The sequence below is a fragment of the Sorghum bicolor genome, chromosome 5, assembly GCF_000003195.3.
Source record: "Sorghum bicolor cultivar BTx623 chromosome 5, Sorghum_bicolor_NCBIv3, whole genome shotgun sequence".
Classification (NCBI taxonomy): Eukaryota; Viridiplantae; Streptophyta; class Magnoliopsida; order Poales; family Poaceae; genus Sorghum; species Sorghum bicolor.
This window is the reverse complement of record NC_012874.2, coordinates 70,846,026-70,865,636: the sequence shown is the minus strand read 5'-3', so window position 1 is coordinate 70,865,636 and position 19,611 is coordinate 70,846,026. Positions and strand designations below refer to the sequence as shown.

Here is a 19,611-nt window from a genome sequence, read left to right as displayed (position 1 = left end):
ATCAAACCAAAGTTCCTCGGTGGTCTGGGTTTCAGAGATATTGAGCTTTTTAATCTAGCTTTGTTAGCGAAGCAAGCATGGAGGGTGTTGTCTGGTGCAAATTCTCTAAGTGCTCGTATCCTCAAAGCTGTTTACTTCCCAGATACTGAATTCCTACAAGCTAGGCTTGGTAATGCGCCTTCCAGGATTTGGAGGTCAATTTTGGATGGCAGAGATGTCTTAGAGCAAGGTTTGATACGACGTATTGGTACAGGAGAGGCAACATATATTTGGACTATGAACTGGCTCCCGCGCGACAGTCTGTTGAGGCCGGTGATGAGGGTCCAAGCTAACCTTCCGCAGAAGGTTAGTGAACTTATTGACTCTACGACAATGTCATGGGACATGCAAAAGCTGCATGAGTTTTTTGCTCCTATGGATAGGGAAACTATTGTTAATATTCCTTTGAGCACACGGAGGCAAAGTGATTTCTGGGCCTGGCACTATGATAAAAATGGCATATTCACTGTCCGTTCAGCTTATAGGATGCTAGTACTAAGGAAAAATAATATAACGGCCTGCTCTGATAGTGTGGCGGGAAGATCAAGCACTAAGGCAGACGAGAAAGAATGGACAGCGTTGTGGCATGTCCAGGTGCCGTCGAAGATTAAGGTGTTCCTGTGGAGATTAGCTAGACAATCTCTTCCTTCTGGGGATGTCTTGCATCATAGGAATTTGAAGGCACAAAGCACTTGTGCCATTTGCGGTGCTTTGGACTCATGGAAACATTCTTTGATAGACTGTCATATGGCAAAGTGTGTATGGGCTTTGGAAAGGGAGGATATCACTGAACATTTATGCACCATACCGGTTCAGGATGCTCGAGGTTGGTTACATACTATAATAACTACCTTGAAGCATGAAGATCTTACACGGGTACTAGTTACTTTGTGGGCTATTTGGTACGCGAAGAGACAAGCTGTTTATGAGAATTCCTTTCAGAGCCCTCTGTCCACGCACTGTTTTGTTAAAAGTTTCATGTCAGATCTAGAACTTGTGAAACAGGCAGCTCCTCCAGGGGCAAGTCATCAACACCAGAATGCACAAAAGGCACCATGGATCCCTCCGCCAGCGGGCGTCTGGAAAATAAATGTCGATGCGGCCATATCGAAGAATTCGAGCAAGGCATCAGCTTCGGCAGTGGCAAGAGACTCCTCAGGCATGTTTGTTGGGGCTTCAGTTGTAGTAACTGAAGGTATTTCTGATCCTGAAATCATGGAGGCAGTAGCGTGTAGAGAGAGCCTTGCGCTCGCATCAGATTTGTTGCTACAAAAAATTAGGGTGGCTTGTGATAATATCACAGTTGTTAGAAATATCCGAGGCAAAGGCTTTGGATCTTATGGCCATGTAATTCAAGAGATCAAGGCACGAGGAGACAGTTTCACTTCAGTTGAGTTTGTTCATGAAGGTCGGATGTCTAATGGGGATGCTCATAGGCTAGCAAGAGGCTCCCTGTATGAGACAATTGGTAGACATGTTTGGCTTATCAGTCCGCCGAAAGGCGTGTGTACTTCTTATTCTCGGACTAGTTAATAAAGTTTGAGATTCTCAAAAAAAAAAATATAAACAAAAAGGTCTAATTTTTTTAGCAACAAACAAGCCGTTTTGTTGTGATCATGAGGAGAGAACACTTTGCCCTCCAATGGTCCCAGATGCAATTTCTGCTCCTTTATTTATGATACCCAACACAAACGTAGACGTTCATGTACAGGAACTTAAACTCGTCTCTATAAATGTGCACACACATGCTCATATGAGCGTATCTAAAGAACTAACTTTGACAGCTAAATCTTAATATTGATGAAAGCACCACAAGCGTTTATATTCAAACTTCACACATAGGAGGGTCTTTCAAGACTATAAACCCTTAGTATACAACAATACTGTACGCAAGCACTTAGTGGCAAGAGTTATGCAAACCTCACTAAACATTGGGTCTAAGCCTAGACCAAAGCTTCAAATACGGGTCAAACTAGCCTAACACTTTGCAAAAAGTACTCACTGTTTTCCCTAAAGCACTATGGTAGCTAGAGCATCTTAGAGATGAGCCGCAATTCTTTAGCAATGATCCTCAACTCCAACAACACTCAAATAGCGGGGCTTGAGGGCTATATGTAGCTTCTACCATGAGACATAGTCATTCACAATAGACTTCACTCATGCAACGTTTGCTACAAAGCTCTGGTGACACCACTAGAAATTTTGGTTCTTACCATATGTACTAGGCGTTATGGCTAGCCAGTGCTAACTGTTGGGGTGAACACCCTTTCTCCAGTGATTATCGAAGAATTCTGGTGGTGACTGGAACTTTTTGCATAGCTCGCAATTGTTCGGTGCCTTCACAAACCTTCTACGGAGCCATTTTCCCTCTACCTAATGTTGGCCTTGAGCCTAAGCTTTAATGCTGCCCAACGCACACCATGGGAGAAATCCAGTGAGTGAAAGACGACTTGACCATCCCCTTTGTACATTGAGCTTTTGTTTCAGTGCTCTTGTTAGGCCGACATTAGACCCTTTTTTGGTGCATGTAACTAGTGCGCATTGAGCTTTATTTCTTAACTAGTGGCAGGGCGCGCCTTCGCGCGCCATGGCGGGTGCAGGGTGCAGGAGGTGTTTAGTCATAAGCATGGTCAGGATATTGGAAATGAGAACTGTTGCAACTGGACCTGGATGCATTTAATACATTAGATGGATGCATGAAGGGAGTTTCAGATGTCTTATATTACACAAGGTCTTAGCAGAGTTTTCACTATTTGTATAAACACTAATGCTCTAATAGAGAACTACTGGTGTATACTATACATTTTGGATACAGAGCTTCTGGCTAAAGCTAACAGACCAGCTGATGTTCACAGTAAAATGTCCAAATTTATCAGCCTATGGGTCCGGTGTGGTTCCGCTGGAATCTGGCAGCTGTAGTCAGCAACAACCGAATCAGGCCCAGCCAAAAAGAATCGGGTCGATTCCAGTCAGCGACAACTGAATCAGATTCTAATAAATTCTGAAAGCGGCTAATCCGGGCCACTAATCGAAGGCATCAGACGGCTGTAGTAATTAAAGCTCACGTGGATAGGGCTTCTGGGCTAGGAGGTGTTGATCTCTATAGTTTTAAATGCTAGCAACCCAACATCTAAGGGCACTCACAATGCAGACTCTATCATGGAGTCTAAAGTTATTTATTATCTCGAACAATGTGGACTTGGAGTCTAAATAAGACTTGGAGTCTTATTTTTTCTACCTCTTTCTTCAATAAATATGGTGCCACATCAGCAAAATATCATAAATAATATGTAATTAATTGTCTTGGACTCTATGATAGAGTCTTGCATTGGGAGTGCCCTTGGCTTCAGCTGTTGTGGAGCATGCAACTGCTATTGTTGACATATTTATAGCAGCTTTTATCTCTGTTGTTATGGTGTCGATGTCTCAAGTCCCCTGCAAGTTGTATGAAGGCAACAATTGTAAAATCGAGATAGGAATATCAAATGTTTATCAGAGTTTGGTTATTGCCATTCCCATGATATATAATTACCCTGTCAGTATGAACCATGGTAATCAATGAGCCTTTTTTAAGAGGTTTTTAACCAAAAGAGCAATACAATAGAACATGGACCTCTTCTAATACCATAACAAAGTTATGTATTTTTGGGATAACTACCAGCAAATACAAATAGCAATTAGATGTGTGTCTCCGAAAAACATCTTGAATGCAATAATCAAACAGTTAAGCATACAAGAAACTTTTACGGGAAATATCTCCAATTAATATGGCAAAGACCTAAACATATGAGAAACTTTTACGATACACATCTCCAATGCAAATGGATGAGATTTTAGCGATTGAGGATAAACACTAATCCTAGCACAATAGAAGTTTGATCTATGGCACATGAAAATGGACAATCCATACATGTCATAACTCAAAATGAGAGTTTCATTAAGATAGTTTAGATACACAAGAAAATGTACATAGCAGAACTATCATCCAATTTTTTTTGCACTGTCTCCTAAAGGAAGCACTTCTATCAAATGGCTAAGAAGAGATCGTGCGTACCTCTAATCTCTAGGTACTCGTGATCCTGGCCATTAAACAATTTTAGTAAAGCTATAACAATACTGAAATTAGAAGTAGTACTGTTAGAAGTTAAAGGACAATTTGTTTTGGAAATCTAATTGCAAAACTATTTATGAACACTATCAAAGCACTATGCCTGTGACCTTCCCATAATTTCCTGCTGCTCTAAGTAGGCCTTCCTGTCTCTATATGTTTCTGAAGTGTTGGGAAAATATAGTCCAAGTCAAAACTGTAGCAAGCAACCATAGAAGAATGACAAGCTTCTTAGGCTTCCTAGACATGATCTTGTGTTAGTAAATACAGCCATGCATCTATGGATTGTTCGTGTTCTAGCTCTACAATTATGTGCACCGCAAATTTATAATTTATTATGTCACCAAGTTTAAAGAAATCTGAACATATATAACTATAAGAGATTCTGTAAATGGTCTATGCTTCAAACAAACAATGCAACAATATGCAAAGATCTATTGAACATTAATGTTTTTCCTGAATTATTGGAATCAGTTTGTAGCTTTCAATTATCAACGACTATTTAAAAATTGACAATTTGCTAAAATCTCGTAATTGCTCTTACAAAGCTGGTGGCACAACCAGAAGATCGAAAAAAAGCAAGATCTATGAAACTAAACCTATATCTAACCTAACATGGTGTGCTTTAAATATGGACTATAATAGTTTAACAATAGTAGGCGTCAGCGTCCAAAAAAAAAAGAAAAAGGCAGAACATGTGAAACTAAAGCATATTCAGTTGTGATGTGCTATAAATATAGATTACATTTAATAGTGTTACAATTTTGCATATACATATAAAAAAGGCATAGCTGCTTTGCTGCAAGCCACAAGCATAGGAAAGAATTGAAATAACGATATAAAGGCTTACCAAGATGCCTCTCAGAATATAGCTTAGGCTAACAACATGCGCAACAACTTCAATGTGTTTGTATGACGTAGGCCTAACAAAACCACCAAGTGGTTAACCGATGGGAGTAAATTAAAATATATGTGGATGCATAAAATCTCAATATAATGAACCAAAGGAGGTAATCATCTTTATCACAAGGATTATTACATTTAAAGATGCAAAGGAACCTGTACTGTTAATCCAACCCTGTTTTCCTAGTGATCTCTAAAATGGAACTACAGGCAAAAAAGATGCAGATAATCAATTTAGGAACAAAAGGAACATCATAGATAGACCATTGAAGCATGCATTTGGAGCAGAGTTTTTTTGAAAAGAAAACACTAAGAAGGCATACACTTCAGTAGATGAATTGTGCCATAACTTTAGTACATGAACACATTACATTATCTAATATTTGCAGCAAGATGAATGCTAAATCTGAACAACCTTGCTTCAAGCGCTGAGAGAACTGCATAATACAAAGTAAAGTATCTCATTACTACCTTCACAGTTTCAGAAGAGGAGACAGTGTTGTGGTGTAGTGGACTTAATGTTGTTGTAGAAAGGTCAGAGGTAAACTATCTCTGTTGAACTTGCTGCCATGAGAATCCGGTCTGTCCACCTTGAAGTCTATCTACACTGAACTCTGGGATTGAGTAGGTACATATAATACAACAAAGGATGAGTCCCACATTTCATGATTAAAATATATCTTCCTGAGATTTTTCTTGGAACAAAGAGTTATTTTTTTCGTGGTAGCAGCTATAACTATACATGTTAATTAACAACGCCTCATTGAAATAGTTCCCCTATATGTTCTCTTACCGAAGACCCGTAATGCAATCGAGCACTATAAAGGTATACATGTAAAAACCTGAAACCTAATCTAGAAATCACAAAAAACAATGTAACAATATAAATCTAAAGGGGAGGGGGTTAGGAATAAAGCTGACCTTAAAGATTAGAAACCATCATTGTTATATGTATCAGCAGCAGCTGCTTATTCATCAAAGGAAAACATGCAAAGTCCAGTAAGCAAGTATATGTTAGAAACTAACATGAAAGGAGAGAATGTCCAAATTTGGTTTGATATGGCTAGGCATCATCTGAGTACTATGATCGGCGCTTACCGAAAGCAGCACATACTATTTTTCATTGTAGGCAAAATTAATTGTAAAAAATATTGGTTGCTATGTTTGGATAGCACATTTGGAGCAGCAAGTTAAATGGTTGTGTGTACAGAGCAGCAAGTAGACTCGTATGGAAACTAATTTTCTAAAACACTTCTCTATGAAAATAATAGTGATTTAGGAATTCTTGTGTAAAAAAAATCCTAAAAGTCATGGAATGTTCCCAGGAATTGTGTAAATTTGACCACACACAGGAAAATTTGTACTAAAAGGTTGAAGGCCATGTGTGTCAATCATTTTACTGGCATCATATTTAGCTTTCTGTCTGTATGTTTTGTGTGTAGAGAGGTAAGCGACATATTTTTGCCTCATTGCTTTGATTGTGTTACCTAAAGGTCCCCAATGGCCTCAATACCTATATCCTGCCAATTTGAAAATTTCTCAAAAAATATATTGTATTAGTATCCGGAACTGCATGATCAGAGACATACTTAGCATGATGCAGGTGCAGCAGTAAGCAATCTCAATCTTTTAGGCCACTAGGAAAACAAAGGCATAAAGTTATCCAACACCCAATGCACACACAACCTGGCACTCACTGACAATTGTCTTTGCAAGCACGAGGACCATAGAACAGAACTCCTTTTTATGGAGACATGCCAAACTTATCAAACTTGTCCGGATGCTCTACAGGATACTGAACAGTCTGCATCAATTTTTAAAAGGAATTAGGAAGCAATAGTACAATACCAATAGCAAAAGGTCAATTAGCATCTAACTACGTCCTGGAGCTCCCTCTTGACACTCTCCAACCAAGCAATATCCTCCAAAAAGGAGTTGAACAACTTGAACCCTGCAGGTTGGCAGAAAAACGTTGCACCACCAAGGTGTGAAGCAGAGAGAGTAATTCCACCAAGATAAAAGTATTAAAGCAGTAGAATCATGACCATGTAAAAATACAATGGTTCCAACCGAAATCTATTGACAATGATGAAAACACTAAAAAATGCAGATGTATTAGGCAATTGCAGGGCTATAGCAGATAAAGGTGGGCAACAGAAAGAGTATTTTCAGCAAGATGAAAGTACTAAAATGGGCTAAGTGTTTTTATTCTTGCCATGACTGAAATTTTATGCTCTCTATTAGTGATACAATAATAGTTTAGGATTTTGTGGGATGGTAAAAATGCTCTAAAAATATTAGGAAATATTTATGTATGCCGTCAATTTAAGAGCACCACAATAAATCATGAAACACATAAAGAAGAAAAGAAAATTCCACTTACAATGCAGGCATTCGCAAGTTTGGCTGTCTGAACTAAGTGAGAAGGGTCACCAACACGTGTTGACTTTAGTGCACCTGCAAAATCTCCTTTGTATTGTGGCCTTCATTACATGCATCTACGAGCTCCTTCAGGTGGCCTTAATTTAGCCATGGAGCTTGCAATTGGCTGGGCATAGCGCTGCACATGGATGCATTGACCACAAGGTAATCCTGAAAATGAGGAACAAAGACAAAGCCGAGAGAGAGAGAGGAGAAATTGAGATCTACCTTAGCTAGAAGGTCATCATTGCACATGCCAAAGATGTTTAGTTTATTAAGAATACAAAAAAGGACATATATGAATACCTCACTCACAATAACAAAGCAAAAAAAAATCATAAAAGAGTGTTAATCATGACCACATACTCTTGCCTAATGTTGCAAAGCGGCTAGGGTTCACTCGAGGACAGGCCATCCATGTTAGCAAAAATCACATCGTATATTTCAGAAAAAGATAGTTGTTTGCAGTATCGTTGGAATTGACAAATGGTGAAAAAAAAATGCAAAATAGCAAAGGCACAAAAATATGTTCAGTTTTATTAAAGCACCTCACAGGCATCATCACATCATCAACAATAACATATGCTTAGACCTAATAAATAAATAAAACAGCACCATAAGCACGTACTTATAATCCATCAAGATAAGCACCTCATAGGCATCGTGACAACGCACACGGGGGATCGCCGGCGACAGATCTGAGCCCACCGTGGGTGCGGCCCAGGGCCGTGGCCACGTTGGTGCGCCGTCGTGGCAAGGGGCGGCCACCGGTCGCGTGCCGCTGGCCATCTGGCTGTCACGCGCACTGGGGAGAGCGAGAGGTAGGCCGTGCCGCCGCACTGCCCATGTTGGGCCTGAGAGAGGGGGGAGAGATGAAGAGTGGCACTTAGGGTTTGCTCGGAGCAGACACGGGCGCGGTTGTCGGGAGAGAGAAAGGGAGAGCACGTGAGGGTGGGGGAAGGAGCGGCGGAGGTGCCGGAGCGTCGCCTCGGGCCGACCACACGTAGCAGGAGGAGCCAGCCGCGCCGGCTGTTGCGGCATCGGGAGGAAAGAAGAGAACGCTCGCAAAGGACGATGAGGTACAGGACAAGGAAGCAGCGGACGACGCGGCAGCTGAAGGTGGTGTGCCGTGCCAAGACAGAGCAGAGGAAGATGGGGCACGCAGAGCGGAGGCGCCGAGGAAAGGAATGACAAGAGCAAGGACAGAACTGGAGCAGACTTCGTGCGGAACTGAGAAGAAGGAAGGCGAAGGGGCCGAGGAAAGACCGGAAGCAGCCGATGGCGAGCATATATTGGTCTGGCACTGCGATTCGTCATGGAGCAGCCAAAAACGCCGGCCCACCAAAAGAAGCTGCCCAATCCGGGTTGGAGCGGCTGATCCAGCTTTTAGAAAGTAACAGTGCAGCTAATCAAGACCGTTAATGAGGCAGATCAGATGGCTGAGCATGTTTAGGCTAACGTGGACAGCGCTTCTGCGCAGGGAGCTGTTGCAATCTATAGTTTTAAACTATTCTCGTTTAGGCTTTAGGCTTTGAGTACTTGATATCTTGGACTTATTCTATAGTCTTCAACATAACTCCTTAGCATTCCTTGAGGTGTTTATTATCATTTCTCTTCATGTTGCCTCTTGACAAAGCACATCCTTGCATCCATTTGACTAAATACCATGTATATTAGCAAACTATATTAGTCCAAATGATTATGTTGTCAAATAATCACCAAAATCATAGATGGCACTAGGTAGGTTCCATTTTCCTTACAACAGTCGAATCTATCCTTGTAGCATCGTAGACCCGCGCGCCCTAGCTTAGTGTTGTAAATACAAATTGATTGGATCATCATCACACCTTTAATTTTATCCTAAGCTAATTAATATCAAATTATGGTTGTTTATGTTTACATATGGATGGTATCAAGATGAACAATTTAGTAGCTATCATCATGTTGGATTCGCTATAAAAGGAGGCTACTACTTCCTCTTTCTCCACAGTTTTTTTTGTCTTTGACTTCTCTTTCTTTATCTTCTTCCATTTTTTACCTTATTTTCATCTATGCATAAAAATTGTTCCATTGTCTACGCAGGGTAGGGGGCTCACTCGAGTCCCCCAGCTCACCCCCATAGTGGATCTTCCCTTATAGCAAATCATAATAAATTCAATGAAAACCTCAAAACCCCTCCCTCCGCATTTTTAATATTTCCTTAGATGTTGTTAAGTCAACAAATAGCTACGTTAAGTCACTATTCATGGAACACTCTTTAATTGATCATAAAGGTGTATATGCACCTTTCTATTTATTTTTATGCTTCCATAAGAGTATCAAATAATTTGTATCATACAATATTCCCTATAACGAGAACAAACTAACAATATGAGGGATTTTGCACCAACTGTTCCCAAATAACACCATTGGTCTGAAAAATTCCTCCTTGAGAAAAAAAATCTCAGCCACTTCCTCAAAGAAAGGGAGAACCCCTTGTCCCCAAGGTCCCCCAAACTTGTTGTTTCTTGCGTGATGCAACAACTAATCATCCATGACCTCTTAGGCTTTATTTAGATGTGAATTTTTTTTGGATTTCGCTACTATAGCACTTTCATTTGTTTGTGGCAAATATTATCCAATCATGAACTAACTAAGATCAAAAGATTTATCTCGCAATTTACAGATAAACTCCGTAATTAGTTTTTGCTTTCGTCTATATTTAATGCTTCATACATTTGTTGCAAGATTCGATGTGACAGGAAATCTTGAAAACTTTTTGGTTTTTGGGGTGAACTAAACAAGGCCTTAGTATTCATCAACATCTTTCGAGCTTGCTGTGGCAAGGCTTGACATTGACCAAACCATTTTCGCCCATGGTGCTTGAAAGGAAAATGATTCTTGAATTAGGCCTCGTTTAGTTCACCTCGAAATCCAAAAAGTTTTCAAGATTTCCTGTCACATCGAATCTTGCGGCACATGCATGAAACATTAAATATAGACTAAAATAAAAACTAATCACACAGTTTGACTGTAAATCACGAGACGAATCTTTTGACCCTAGTTAGTCTATGATTGGACAATATTTACCACAAACAAACGAAAGTGCTACAGTTCCGAAAACTTTTCAGTTTTCGGAACTAAACAAGGCCTCCGAATGACATACCAATGATCATACATAGCGGGAAAAATGTTTGACCTCCAATCGTACTTTTTCTACCAGCCAATATTATTTTTCTCTCACAATGAATCAGTCAACAGTAATTTCAGCCATAATTTTTAGACCAATGAACAGGCTCGAAACTCAAACAAAAAGCAAAACCAACAATTTAGTTTTATTGTGGTTTCTCATCATAATGACACCCACACACATGAAGTGAAATTATACAAAAGTAAAGAATCTGGAGAAAACAAAAAGCGGAGGAAAAAAAAAGAGAGAATCCCAAGCACCGACAAACGGCGCCTAATCATTGTTCCTGGCCCTTCGATGATTTGCTACTAACATTTCGTTTTCCCGCCACACTCTCCCGCGCAATACCCCTTCCTTCTTCTTTCCCTCCACTTGCCAGCCACTCCAGCTGGTCAATCAAAAAAGGGAAAGGGGGAAAAAATATCCTAGGGTTCAGCTTCCATGGAGTTCGACACCGCCCCCGCCGCCGCCCTTGCCGGCGACGAGCTGCGGCGGTTCCTCGCCGCCACCCTCAGCCCCGACAAGGCGTCGGTGGACGCCGCGGCCGCGGGGCTCGACGCGCTCGCTGCGGACCCACGCTTCCCGCTCGCCATCCTCGCCGTCGCCGCAGGTACCCCCTTCCTTCCTTGCTTGCTTCCTCCGGCCGCTGCTTGAAGTTGTAGCTGTGCGCTCGTGCCAGCTCTAGTCCCGTCCCGTCTTGAGAAAGCTTGAACCTTTAATTGCTCTACTTGGAGCTCAATTTTGGGGATCCCGATGTGTGGATTGTGTTGCCGCGGTCTTGCCGCTGCCGGCTGGCATGGGCTGCTCTCTTGTTTCACTGTAATTCCGTGAGAAATAATGCCTTTTCCCCTTCGGGAATCAATACCTCGCGTGGCTCTACTGATGCGACTGGTAGCTCTGAGTGTTTGATGCGTAATTGCGTATAGGCGTATAAGCTACAGTAAGCTGGCACGCACTACACCTAAAATCCTCCTGAATTTTACTAAAGCTTAGCCATTTACCATGTGTGGATTTTCTCTATGCACGTGGAAAGACCAAATTTAGGAAAATCATGGATTGAAAGACATGAATGAGTTCACTAACTATGGCCATGGGTATGATCAATGACGGACCCAGAAAAAAAAATTAGCTGGGGCGAAATCCAAAGAAAATGAACCAAGAAGACATCAACGCACCGCACTCACATACTATTATCACATTGAACTCGAACCAAGACTCAAAGTTGGAAAATATTCTTCGAATCTGCATAAAATTACTTGTCAAAATAGAATTTATAAGTTGCTAATAATTTGAGATGCTAAATTGATAACGAAGTTATGATTCAATACCATTTTTCTAATTTTCTTGCCAATGCCACTCCTGGGGACGCCCCTTGAAGGCTTGAACCTCGCCTCGGTCGAATCCAGATGTTGGTGGAGCTGCAGGAGCACTTGCTCCTCTGCCGGCGCAAACCTGTCCGCAACGGCGACCATGGCCAGCCCCAGACCCCTCAATACCAGGCACCAGCTCCTGCTCCTCCTCCCCTCCTCCGTTGCCTCCTTGGCCTCCTCCCTCCATCTCCACGAGCTTGCTGGCTGCTGCCTTGCTCGGCGCCTAGGCGGGTAGTGGGCGCACCCGACGACCTCGTGGCTAGGCTGGGCGGTGGTCGAGGAAGCGAGCGGGGCGGAGCCACAGAGGAGCGATGCGGCGCCGCGCCTGGCGAAGTTGTGAGGAAGCCGACACCGGGTTGGATAGCGGCGGTCGAGTCACACGGCAGCTAGAGATTTGGGGGAATAAAGGACCTAATTGGGCCTTTTACTGGGAGTGGGCTAAACAAAATAATAAAGCCCATCGAGGAATTAGCTGACGCTGCATTGCCCTCGCGTTGTTCATGCCGCTCGCTCACCTTGTGTCGTCGTCGTTCATCGCCGCTCGCCAGAGACAGAGAAGAATGGCGAAGATGGAGTCTGGGGGTCTGCTGCTACGGCGCCGGTAGCTGGGGCGGCCGCCCCACCCCGCCCATAGGGAAGGTCCGTTAGTGGGTATGATTCAATTGATTGCAAGTCACATGTTTTTTTACTAGTGATTTTTTTTATCACATTTTTTTTACAAGGGAGTAGGGATTGGGAAAGAGAAATTTCCTTTTAAACAGAAGCAGAAGTTAGATATTATTTACTTCTGAAAGTCTGGTGATTATGTTCTTACTATTTGTGACGTGGCTGTAGGGGATGGTGATCAGGGGATGAGAGTTGCTGCAGCGGCATACTTGAAAAACTTTACCCGGCGGAATTTGGAAAGCAGTCTGTCTTCGTCTGAGCATTACAAGGAGTTCCGTGACCAACTTGCCCAGGCTTTGCTTCGAGTGGAACCTGCAATTTTTCGAGTGCTGATTGAAGTTGTAAGTCTTATACTCTTATATCCCTCAAGAGCCCTGTGGTTACAACCCTGTTTTGTAAGTTTTAGTGTTGTTCTACTAACTGCTTACAATATCTGCTGAACAGTTCCGCCAAGTTGTTGAAAAAGATTTTGTCAAGGATAACTTGTGGCCTGAGCTTATCCCTCAGTTGAAATTAGTGATCCAGAGCAGCAATCTAGTTAGTCCAGGCCAGCAGCCTGAATGGAATACCATCAATGCTCTCAAAGTACTTCAATCTGTTGTGAGGCCCTTCCAGGTACATGTCTTGCTTTCTTTGCTTCTGCCATCTTTTGAAAACCACCTGTTTCACCCTTGGTTTTATCTCTAGAAGCATGAACATATGATTGTGACTTTGATGGCTATACAGTGTAGCCCTTGTATTTTCTACAGTTACCAATTTCTTGTTCAGTGTAGTCACTAGCTTTCCTATGAATGAAACTGAAAGCTGATTCCTTTCTTTTTGGGGTTTACTTTTTATCCTTATTCCCTGGTATCTGTTCGAGATGCTATGCTCATAACTTGGCATTTCAATACACTAGTAAGTTTAGTATGCTGCTATCAGATTTGTACTGTCCACACTAATTTATTTAGTTCTATTCACTTATGTTCCATGATTCACCCATAGTATTTTAATATGTTGCATATTTATTTTTTCTAATTTGTGTCATCTGCCAGTATTTCTTGAATCCAAAAGTTGCAAAAGAGCCTGTTCCACAACAGTTGGAGGAAATTGCCGCAGAGATTCTTGTACCATTGCAAGTGACATTCCATCACTTCTCTGACAAGGTATTATGTTTGTGCACTCTGTTTTTAGTTAAATGTTACAGCCAGCTTGATCTTTTCTGTTGAACATTTATGGTGTGTGCAATAGGTTCTGTCGTCACCTGATGGGACTAACATGGAATATGAGCAGCTCCTACTCATCACATGCAAATGCATGAATTTCACTGTAAGCCCTGTTTTCATTTCTTATTCCTTTTGTATTGACAATATCATCATGACATTTTCTTGAATCATGACAACAACGTAATTAAGGCGAAGAAGAAAACCACAAATTTGCTATCAGAAAACTAAGTATCATTTTCAGGAATATATTTAATATTGCCAATTATTAAAATCTGGGAAGATAAATCAATGAAATGGTGGGTTGAGTTGTTTAGCTTCATGTCTGTTTATGGTGGTATTATAGGATTGCTATATTGGTCTTGGCTTTGCCATTTTGGTTTCTAAATCTATTAGTTGCTTCTCTGTGCATTGTGCATTGACACTTGTGGTGCAGCACTGCAGCCTATCAATTTTGTGGCATGCATGCTGTTAAGTGCTAACTTTTTCTCATGGGTATCTAATTGTTATACTCTTTCAGGTGAGGTCATACATGCCATCTAGGGTGAAACAGATTTTGCCTTCCTTTTGCAAAGACATGTTCCGTATACTAGATTCTTTGAACTTTAATAGTCTTATTGAAGACGGACCTACTGTGAGGCTCAAGATTGCAAAGAGATGTCTCATTATATTTTGCGCACTTGTTACACGTCACCGGAAACATGCAGATAAGTATGTACTTTGGCCTTTACTCTTCTTCTTTTCTAGCATATTTTCCATTTTACCTATGCAGCTATGCTCCAATGTTTTCTTCAAAACTTATACTCTGATGTTCTCAGCCAGATGCCACATATTGTCAACTGCGCAATCAAAATATCAAAACAAAGCATTCATTTAAGTGTAAGTTCTATATCTCAAAGAATTTAATTATGTGTGCAAAAAGATGGAGAATATGCATTCTGAGTCAATGCTGACATTCTAGATTAATGAATGTTGGAATAATCGTTTTTAATTCTTATTGGATTAGATCCTAAGATAGCCAAATGATTGCAGAAACTTGACTCTCCAAATGATTGCAGAAACTTGACTCTCTCCCCAATCGGATTTTTTCATTAGCATTTGATGTGATTTCTCGAGTTTTGGAAACAGGACCGGTAAGTATTTGCACCAAATATTTGAGATGACAATTCTCTCATGTGTTCAAAAATTGATGTCCATCTGCTCCCTTGTTTGAAGGGATGGCGACTAGTTTCACCACATTTTTCTTCACTTCTTGATTCAGCAATTTTTCCAGCATTAGCGTTGAATGAGAAGGTTAGCTCCCTACCTTTTGGTCATAAATAACACCATGCTCAATATGCACTTCTCTTGTCCTAAGTCCTAACTTTTGTCTATAATAGGATATAGCAGAATGGGAGGAGGATACTGATGAGTATATGCAAAAGAATCTTCCTTCTGAACTTGTAAGTACAAGATTCAGCGTTTCTAGTTTTTTTCCCTCTCTCCTGGTGTTCCTTCTGTTGCTGATATATTTATTGGCAGGATGACATTTCAGGATGGACTGAGGATTTGTTCACTGCCAGAAAAAGTGCAATCAATTTACTTGGTGTTATAGCGCTGTCAAAGGTTGTGCTTCATTTTTTATTCTAGTTTGTTGAGCACAAATAGTACTGAGTTCAGGCTGAGCAAAAGGTTGTTTTGCTATATTGTAATCCATAACTTACTCATTCTATATCAAGCAATTTCAGTGGCTACATGCACAATCTTCCAAGTGCATACACATTTGCTATTTTTCACTGAACCATGTAGTTTGTTGAGTTAAAATAAAATGCAGAGCTGATGCTATCATTTACTTACATTTTTTTTTGGTTTCAGGGTCCACCAGTTGCATCTGCAGCATCCAAGCGTAAGAAAGGTGATAAAAGTAAAGGGAAATCTGAAAGGAGCTCAATTGGGGAGTTATTGGTCATCCCATTCCTGTCAAAATTTCCTATACCTTCCCATGGTGAAGATGCATCATCAATGGCAGTGCGGAAGTAAGATCATAAGAATGAATTGTCTTTATCATAAAAGAAAGGATTACAGATGTTTAGACTTAACACTGTGTTTATTTACTTTACTCTTATCCTGATGTACTAAATGGTTTCATTTCAGTTATTTTGGAGTTTTGATGGCATATGGAGGCCTACAAGATGTAAGATTTTTAAATTATATCCTTCTAGTGTGTCTTATTTTATGAATTTATTTTATAAGAATGCTAATTCAATTCAGTATCCATCTTGCAGTTTCTGACTGAAAAGAAAGATTTGACAATTACATTGATCAGGAACCGGATTCTTCCACTATATTCTTTGGATCCATGCAGCCCGTATTTGATTTCTACAGCTAATTGGGTTATTGGTCAGCTTGCTATATGCCTACCAGAGGTTACATGCTTTCCCTGTTTTTTTAATTCCATCATCTCATAAGACATGCTGGATCAAAGTAAAGGCTTCATGTAATATGTATATTCCTGTTATCCTGTACATTATATATTTGGCTTTCTAATTCTTGTTTGCTTACCTGTAGGACATGAGTACTAGTATTTATCAGTCCTTAATGAAGGCATTGAAGATGGAGGATGTGGATGACATAACTTGCTATCCGGTTTGTGCCTCTGCTTCTGGTGCTATTGCAGAACTCATCGAGGTAAGAGTCAATGCAGTATTTTCCATTGTTCTCTACTTGCACCTGGAAGTATAAACTGATATATTTTTCTCTGATTTTTTCAGAATAGTTATGCTCCACCTGACTGGCTCGTTCTTTTGCAAGTGGTTGTGAAAAGAATAAGTACCGGAGACGAAAATGAGTCTGCTCTTCTGTTTAAGCTTCTGGGCACAATAGTTGAGGGTGGACAAGAAAAAGTTCTATCTCATATCCCTGAAATTGTGTCTAACATTGCTAATACTGTAATGGAGCACCTGCCCCCTGTCCCAGATCCTTGGCCTCAGGTAGTAGTGCATCTTTCTTCTGTGTGGTCAATATTTTGGTACTTTGTGCAAGGAGGTTAAATTACCATGCCTGCTTTTAATCTTATGATCAGTTATTACTTTCATATTAACAATATTATTTCTGGCCTTTGGCAAATTATGGATTAGCTTATTCAATATATTGGTACTAAAAATCGAACATAAGAACCTACCTTGTAAACTTCTTTCAATAGAATAATTAATACAATAAAAATCCATTTGGAACTACTGACAGCTTACCTTTTTAAAACAAATGGATGTTTCTCATTCATCCCCGTATGATCACCTTTCATCATATCCTAGTATTCCTTGAGGAAATCCCAACAATACTATTAATATATCTGCTATGTAGGTTGTTGAACAGGGTTTTGCAGCCCTGGTAGCAATGGTTCAAGCTTGGGAGAGCTCTGCACCAGATGAAAACAAGACACATGAAAAGAGGGTCTGGCAGTCAGGCCAGTCTGCCATTGCTCAAACAATTTCATTGCTGTTACAAAAAGCTTGGTTGTTGCAAGTTGACAATATGGTATGTTAGGTTTGCTGTTGACCTGTTATCTTGCGGTATTCATGCAGTGAAATTTGCTTGACTGTTTTCAACATTCATTTCAGGAGAATATCGGTTCTGCATTGCCACCTCCGTCATGTGTAAATGATGCTTCTATGTTACTTGAGTTTGTCATGAGTTCTGTTACTTGCATGGAAGAAACTGCAAGTATGAAGGTCTTTGAGCTGGTAGCTATATGGGCTGACACTATTGCTAACTGGGACTCCTGGGAGGAGATGGAGGATCAGGGTTTTTTCAACGCAATTAAAGAAGCTGTCAATTTCCACCAAAGATTTGACCTTGACGGTTTCTTCCTGAAAATGCTTCCGTCGCAGTCTGAAATTGGTTCACAGAGTTCAGTCATTGGTCGGGTTTCTAATTTTGTGACCAGGGCAATTGCAGCTTACCCATCTGCAACATGGAGGGCATGCTCATGCGTCCATACAGTACTGCACGCTCCAAATTTCTCCCTTGCAACACAAGATGCTAGAAAAACTATTGCTGAATCCTTTGCACAAGCAGCGTTTTCCCATTTCAAATCTATATCTGACAGTCCTGCTGGGCTATGGAAACCACTATTGTTGGCAATATCTTCATGCTACATTTGCTATCCAGATGCCATTGAACAAGTCTTAAACAAATTTGATGGTAATGGTTTTGCAATCTGGACATCTGCATTGGCACAAGTCTCAAGCAGCTCATTCAATCCTGGCCTGTCATCTGAATCTGAGATCAAGTTAGCTGGTAAGTGGCTATGTACAGATCACTGCATTGTTTTACGCCGTTGATATTTTCTCTCTCTGACATGACATCCTATTAATATGGGTCATCTTTTAATTGTTTGTTTCCGTGATGCAGTGCTGACCTTATCAACTGTGATTAACCATCTCGTGTCCCTTTCCATGGGTGGCACCAAAGTGGTACAAGACTGCTATGTATCACTGATGGAATCTTGCATTCAGCTGAAGGAAGTTGAAGAGGATGGGGACAATGATGATGATGATGGCGCTGAAGATCTTGATGATGACGATGAAGAGGAAGACACCGAAGACGATGATGAGGTAAACAGAATGAAGACACTGCTTTGTACCTTTTCTTTTCATGCTTAAGCTCACTGCTTATAAGATAAAAAATCATGCAATTAGGATTCGGACGATGATGATGTGCGAGAAGAAACAGAAGAGGAATTCCTTGAAAGATATGCACTAGCAGCTGCGGGTGAGTCAATCGAGGCTATCGAGGAAGGAGACATTGATGAAGAAACCCAAGACATTGAATTAGGTAAGTTTCTTCATCTGTTACCCCAATCTGGATTTTTTGCCTAAAACATGGGGGGATAGTTTCATGACCACTTGCCTCTTGAGTAACCGCAGGCTCTCTGGATGACGTGGACATACAACAGGTGGTTATTTCCCTGATGCAGAAACATCCTGCTTTGCAGGCCCAAACGTTTCCAGACAGCCTGGTTGAAAGAATTACAGAAACATTCCCAGAATACCAACAGTTTTTCCAAGTCCATCGATAAGCTTAGAGTTAGTATAGGAAACATGTGCAGATTTTCCTTTTTTGATATGTTCTGTATTTCGTATCATTTTTGGTTAGCTTCTAAGTATTTCCCATTGAGGCTTGAGCGTTGTTCCTTCTGTCAGATATGGTGTAGTGGCTTCTTAAGTTTTTTGTTTTCCCTTGATTGGAGTGATAAGATATGCGTGATGATGTCCGAGGGTTACATATGTGGTGTATTTATAAACACTAGGTAGCATGCCCGTGCGTTGCTACGGGATAACTAAATTTTGTACGAAAAACACATAGATCGCATGATAAGATAATAATATTATGAAACTAAATATCAATGTTAAAGTAACATTTAATCAAAAAGCAAAATTCATGAAATTAACACATTCATGGATAGTGCAGCGTCATAGGCTCATAAACTCTACTGTATATACATTTTTCTGATGCGACTAAGATAATCTTTTATATCAGCGAGAAGAAATCTCCAAGATATTTAATTTCGTAGTACATGATAGTATGGAAATGCTATGACTATGTTAATTTTATAAACTTTGTTTTTTATACTAAATGTCACTTTAACATCGGCAAAATTTTACAATATTATTATCTTATCATGTGATTCATGTGTTTTTATTATAAAGTTAATACTCGTGCGTTGCAAAGGGAAAAAATAAAGTCAAGACTATT

At 40.5% G+C, this 19,611-nt stretch overlaps 1 protein-coding gene and 1 long non-coding RNA gene across 11 annotated transcripts; one reads left to right on the top strand and one right to left on the bottom strand.

Moving 5' to 3' along the window:
- LOC110435613 lies at positions 2,743–8,755 on the bottom strand. 10 transcript variants are annotated; one of them, XR_002453408.1, is made up of 6 exons: positions 8,123–8,753; positions 7,434–7,642; positions 6,928–7,001; positions 5,522–6,854; positions 4,998–5,070; positions 2,743–3,474 (listed from the first exon to the last, which is right to left on the bottom strand). It is a non-coding gene; the product is annotated as an uncharacterized LOC110435613 (long non-coding RNA). The 10 variants fall into 10 exon arrangements; XR_002453403.1 differs by adding an exon at positions 5,187–5,254 and having other exon boundaries at positions 5,522–7,642; positions 8,123–8,755; XR_002453406.1 differs by adding an exon at positions 4,094–4,118 and having other exon boundaries at positions 5,522–7,642; positions 8,123–8,755.
- Positions 10,746–19,256, top strand: LOC8086009. The gene is made up of 21 exons (XM_021461195.1): positions 10,746–11,250; positions 12,845–13,017; positions 13,121–13,291; positions 13,711–13,821; positions 13,907–13,984; positions 14,399–14,589; positions 14,697–14,757; positions 14,937–15,011; positions 15,094–15,171; positions 15,258–15,320; positions 15,400–15,483; positions 15,733–15,893; positions 16,012–16,051; positions 16,143–16,283; positions 16,426–16,545; positions 16,629–16,847; positions 17,218–17,391; positions 17,475–18,153; positions 18,268–18,470; positions 18,555–18,690; positions 18,783–19,256. Exons 1-21 carry the CDS (start codon positions 11,082–11,084, stop codon positions 18,932–18,934), a joined length of 3,279 nt encoding a protein of 1,092 aa, XP_021316870.1. The 5' UTR covers positions 10,746–11,081; the 3' UTR covers positions 18,935–19,256.

What these genes read in the sequence shown, in the direction of transcription:
- LOC8086009 (XM_021461195.1), top strand. Translation starts at nt 11,082, where the DNA reads ATGGAGTTCGACACCGCCCCCGCCGCCGCCCTTGCCGGCGACGAGCTG. An exon ending in TCCATCACTTCTCTGACAAG is followed by an intron (nt 13,822 to 13,906) that starts GTATTATGTTTG and finishes TGTGTGCAATAG; the next exon opens with GTTCTGTCGTCACCTGATGG. An exon ending in AACCCAAGACATTGAATTAG is followed by an intron (nt 18,691 to 18,782) that starts GTAAGTTTCTTC and finishes GAGTAACCGCAG; the next exon opens with GCTCTCTGGATGACGTGGAC.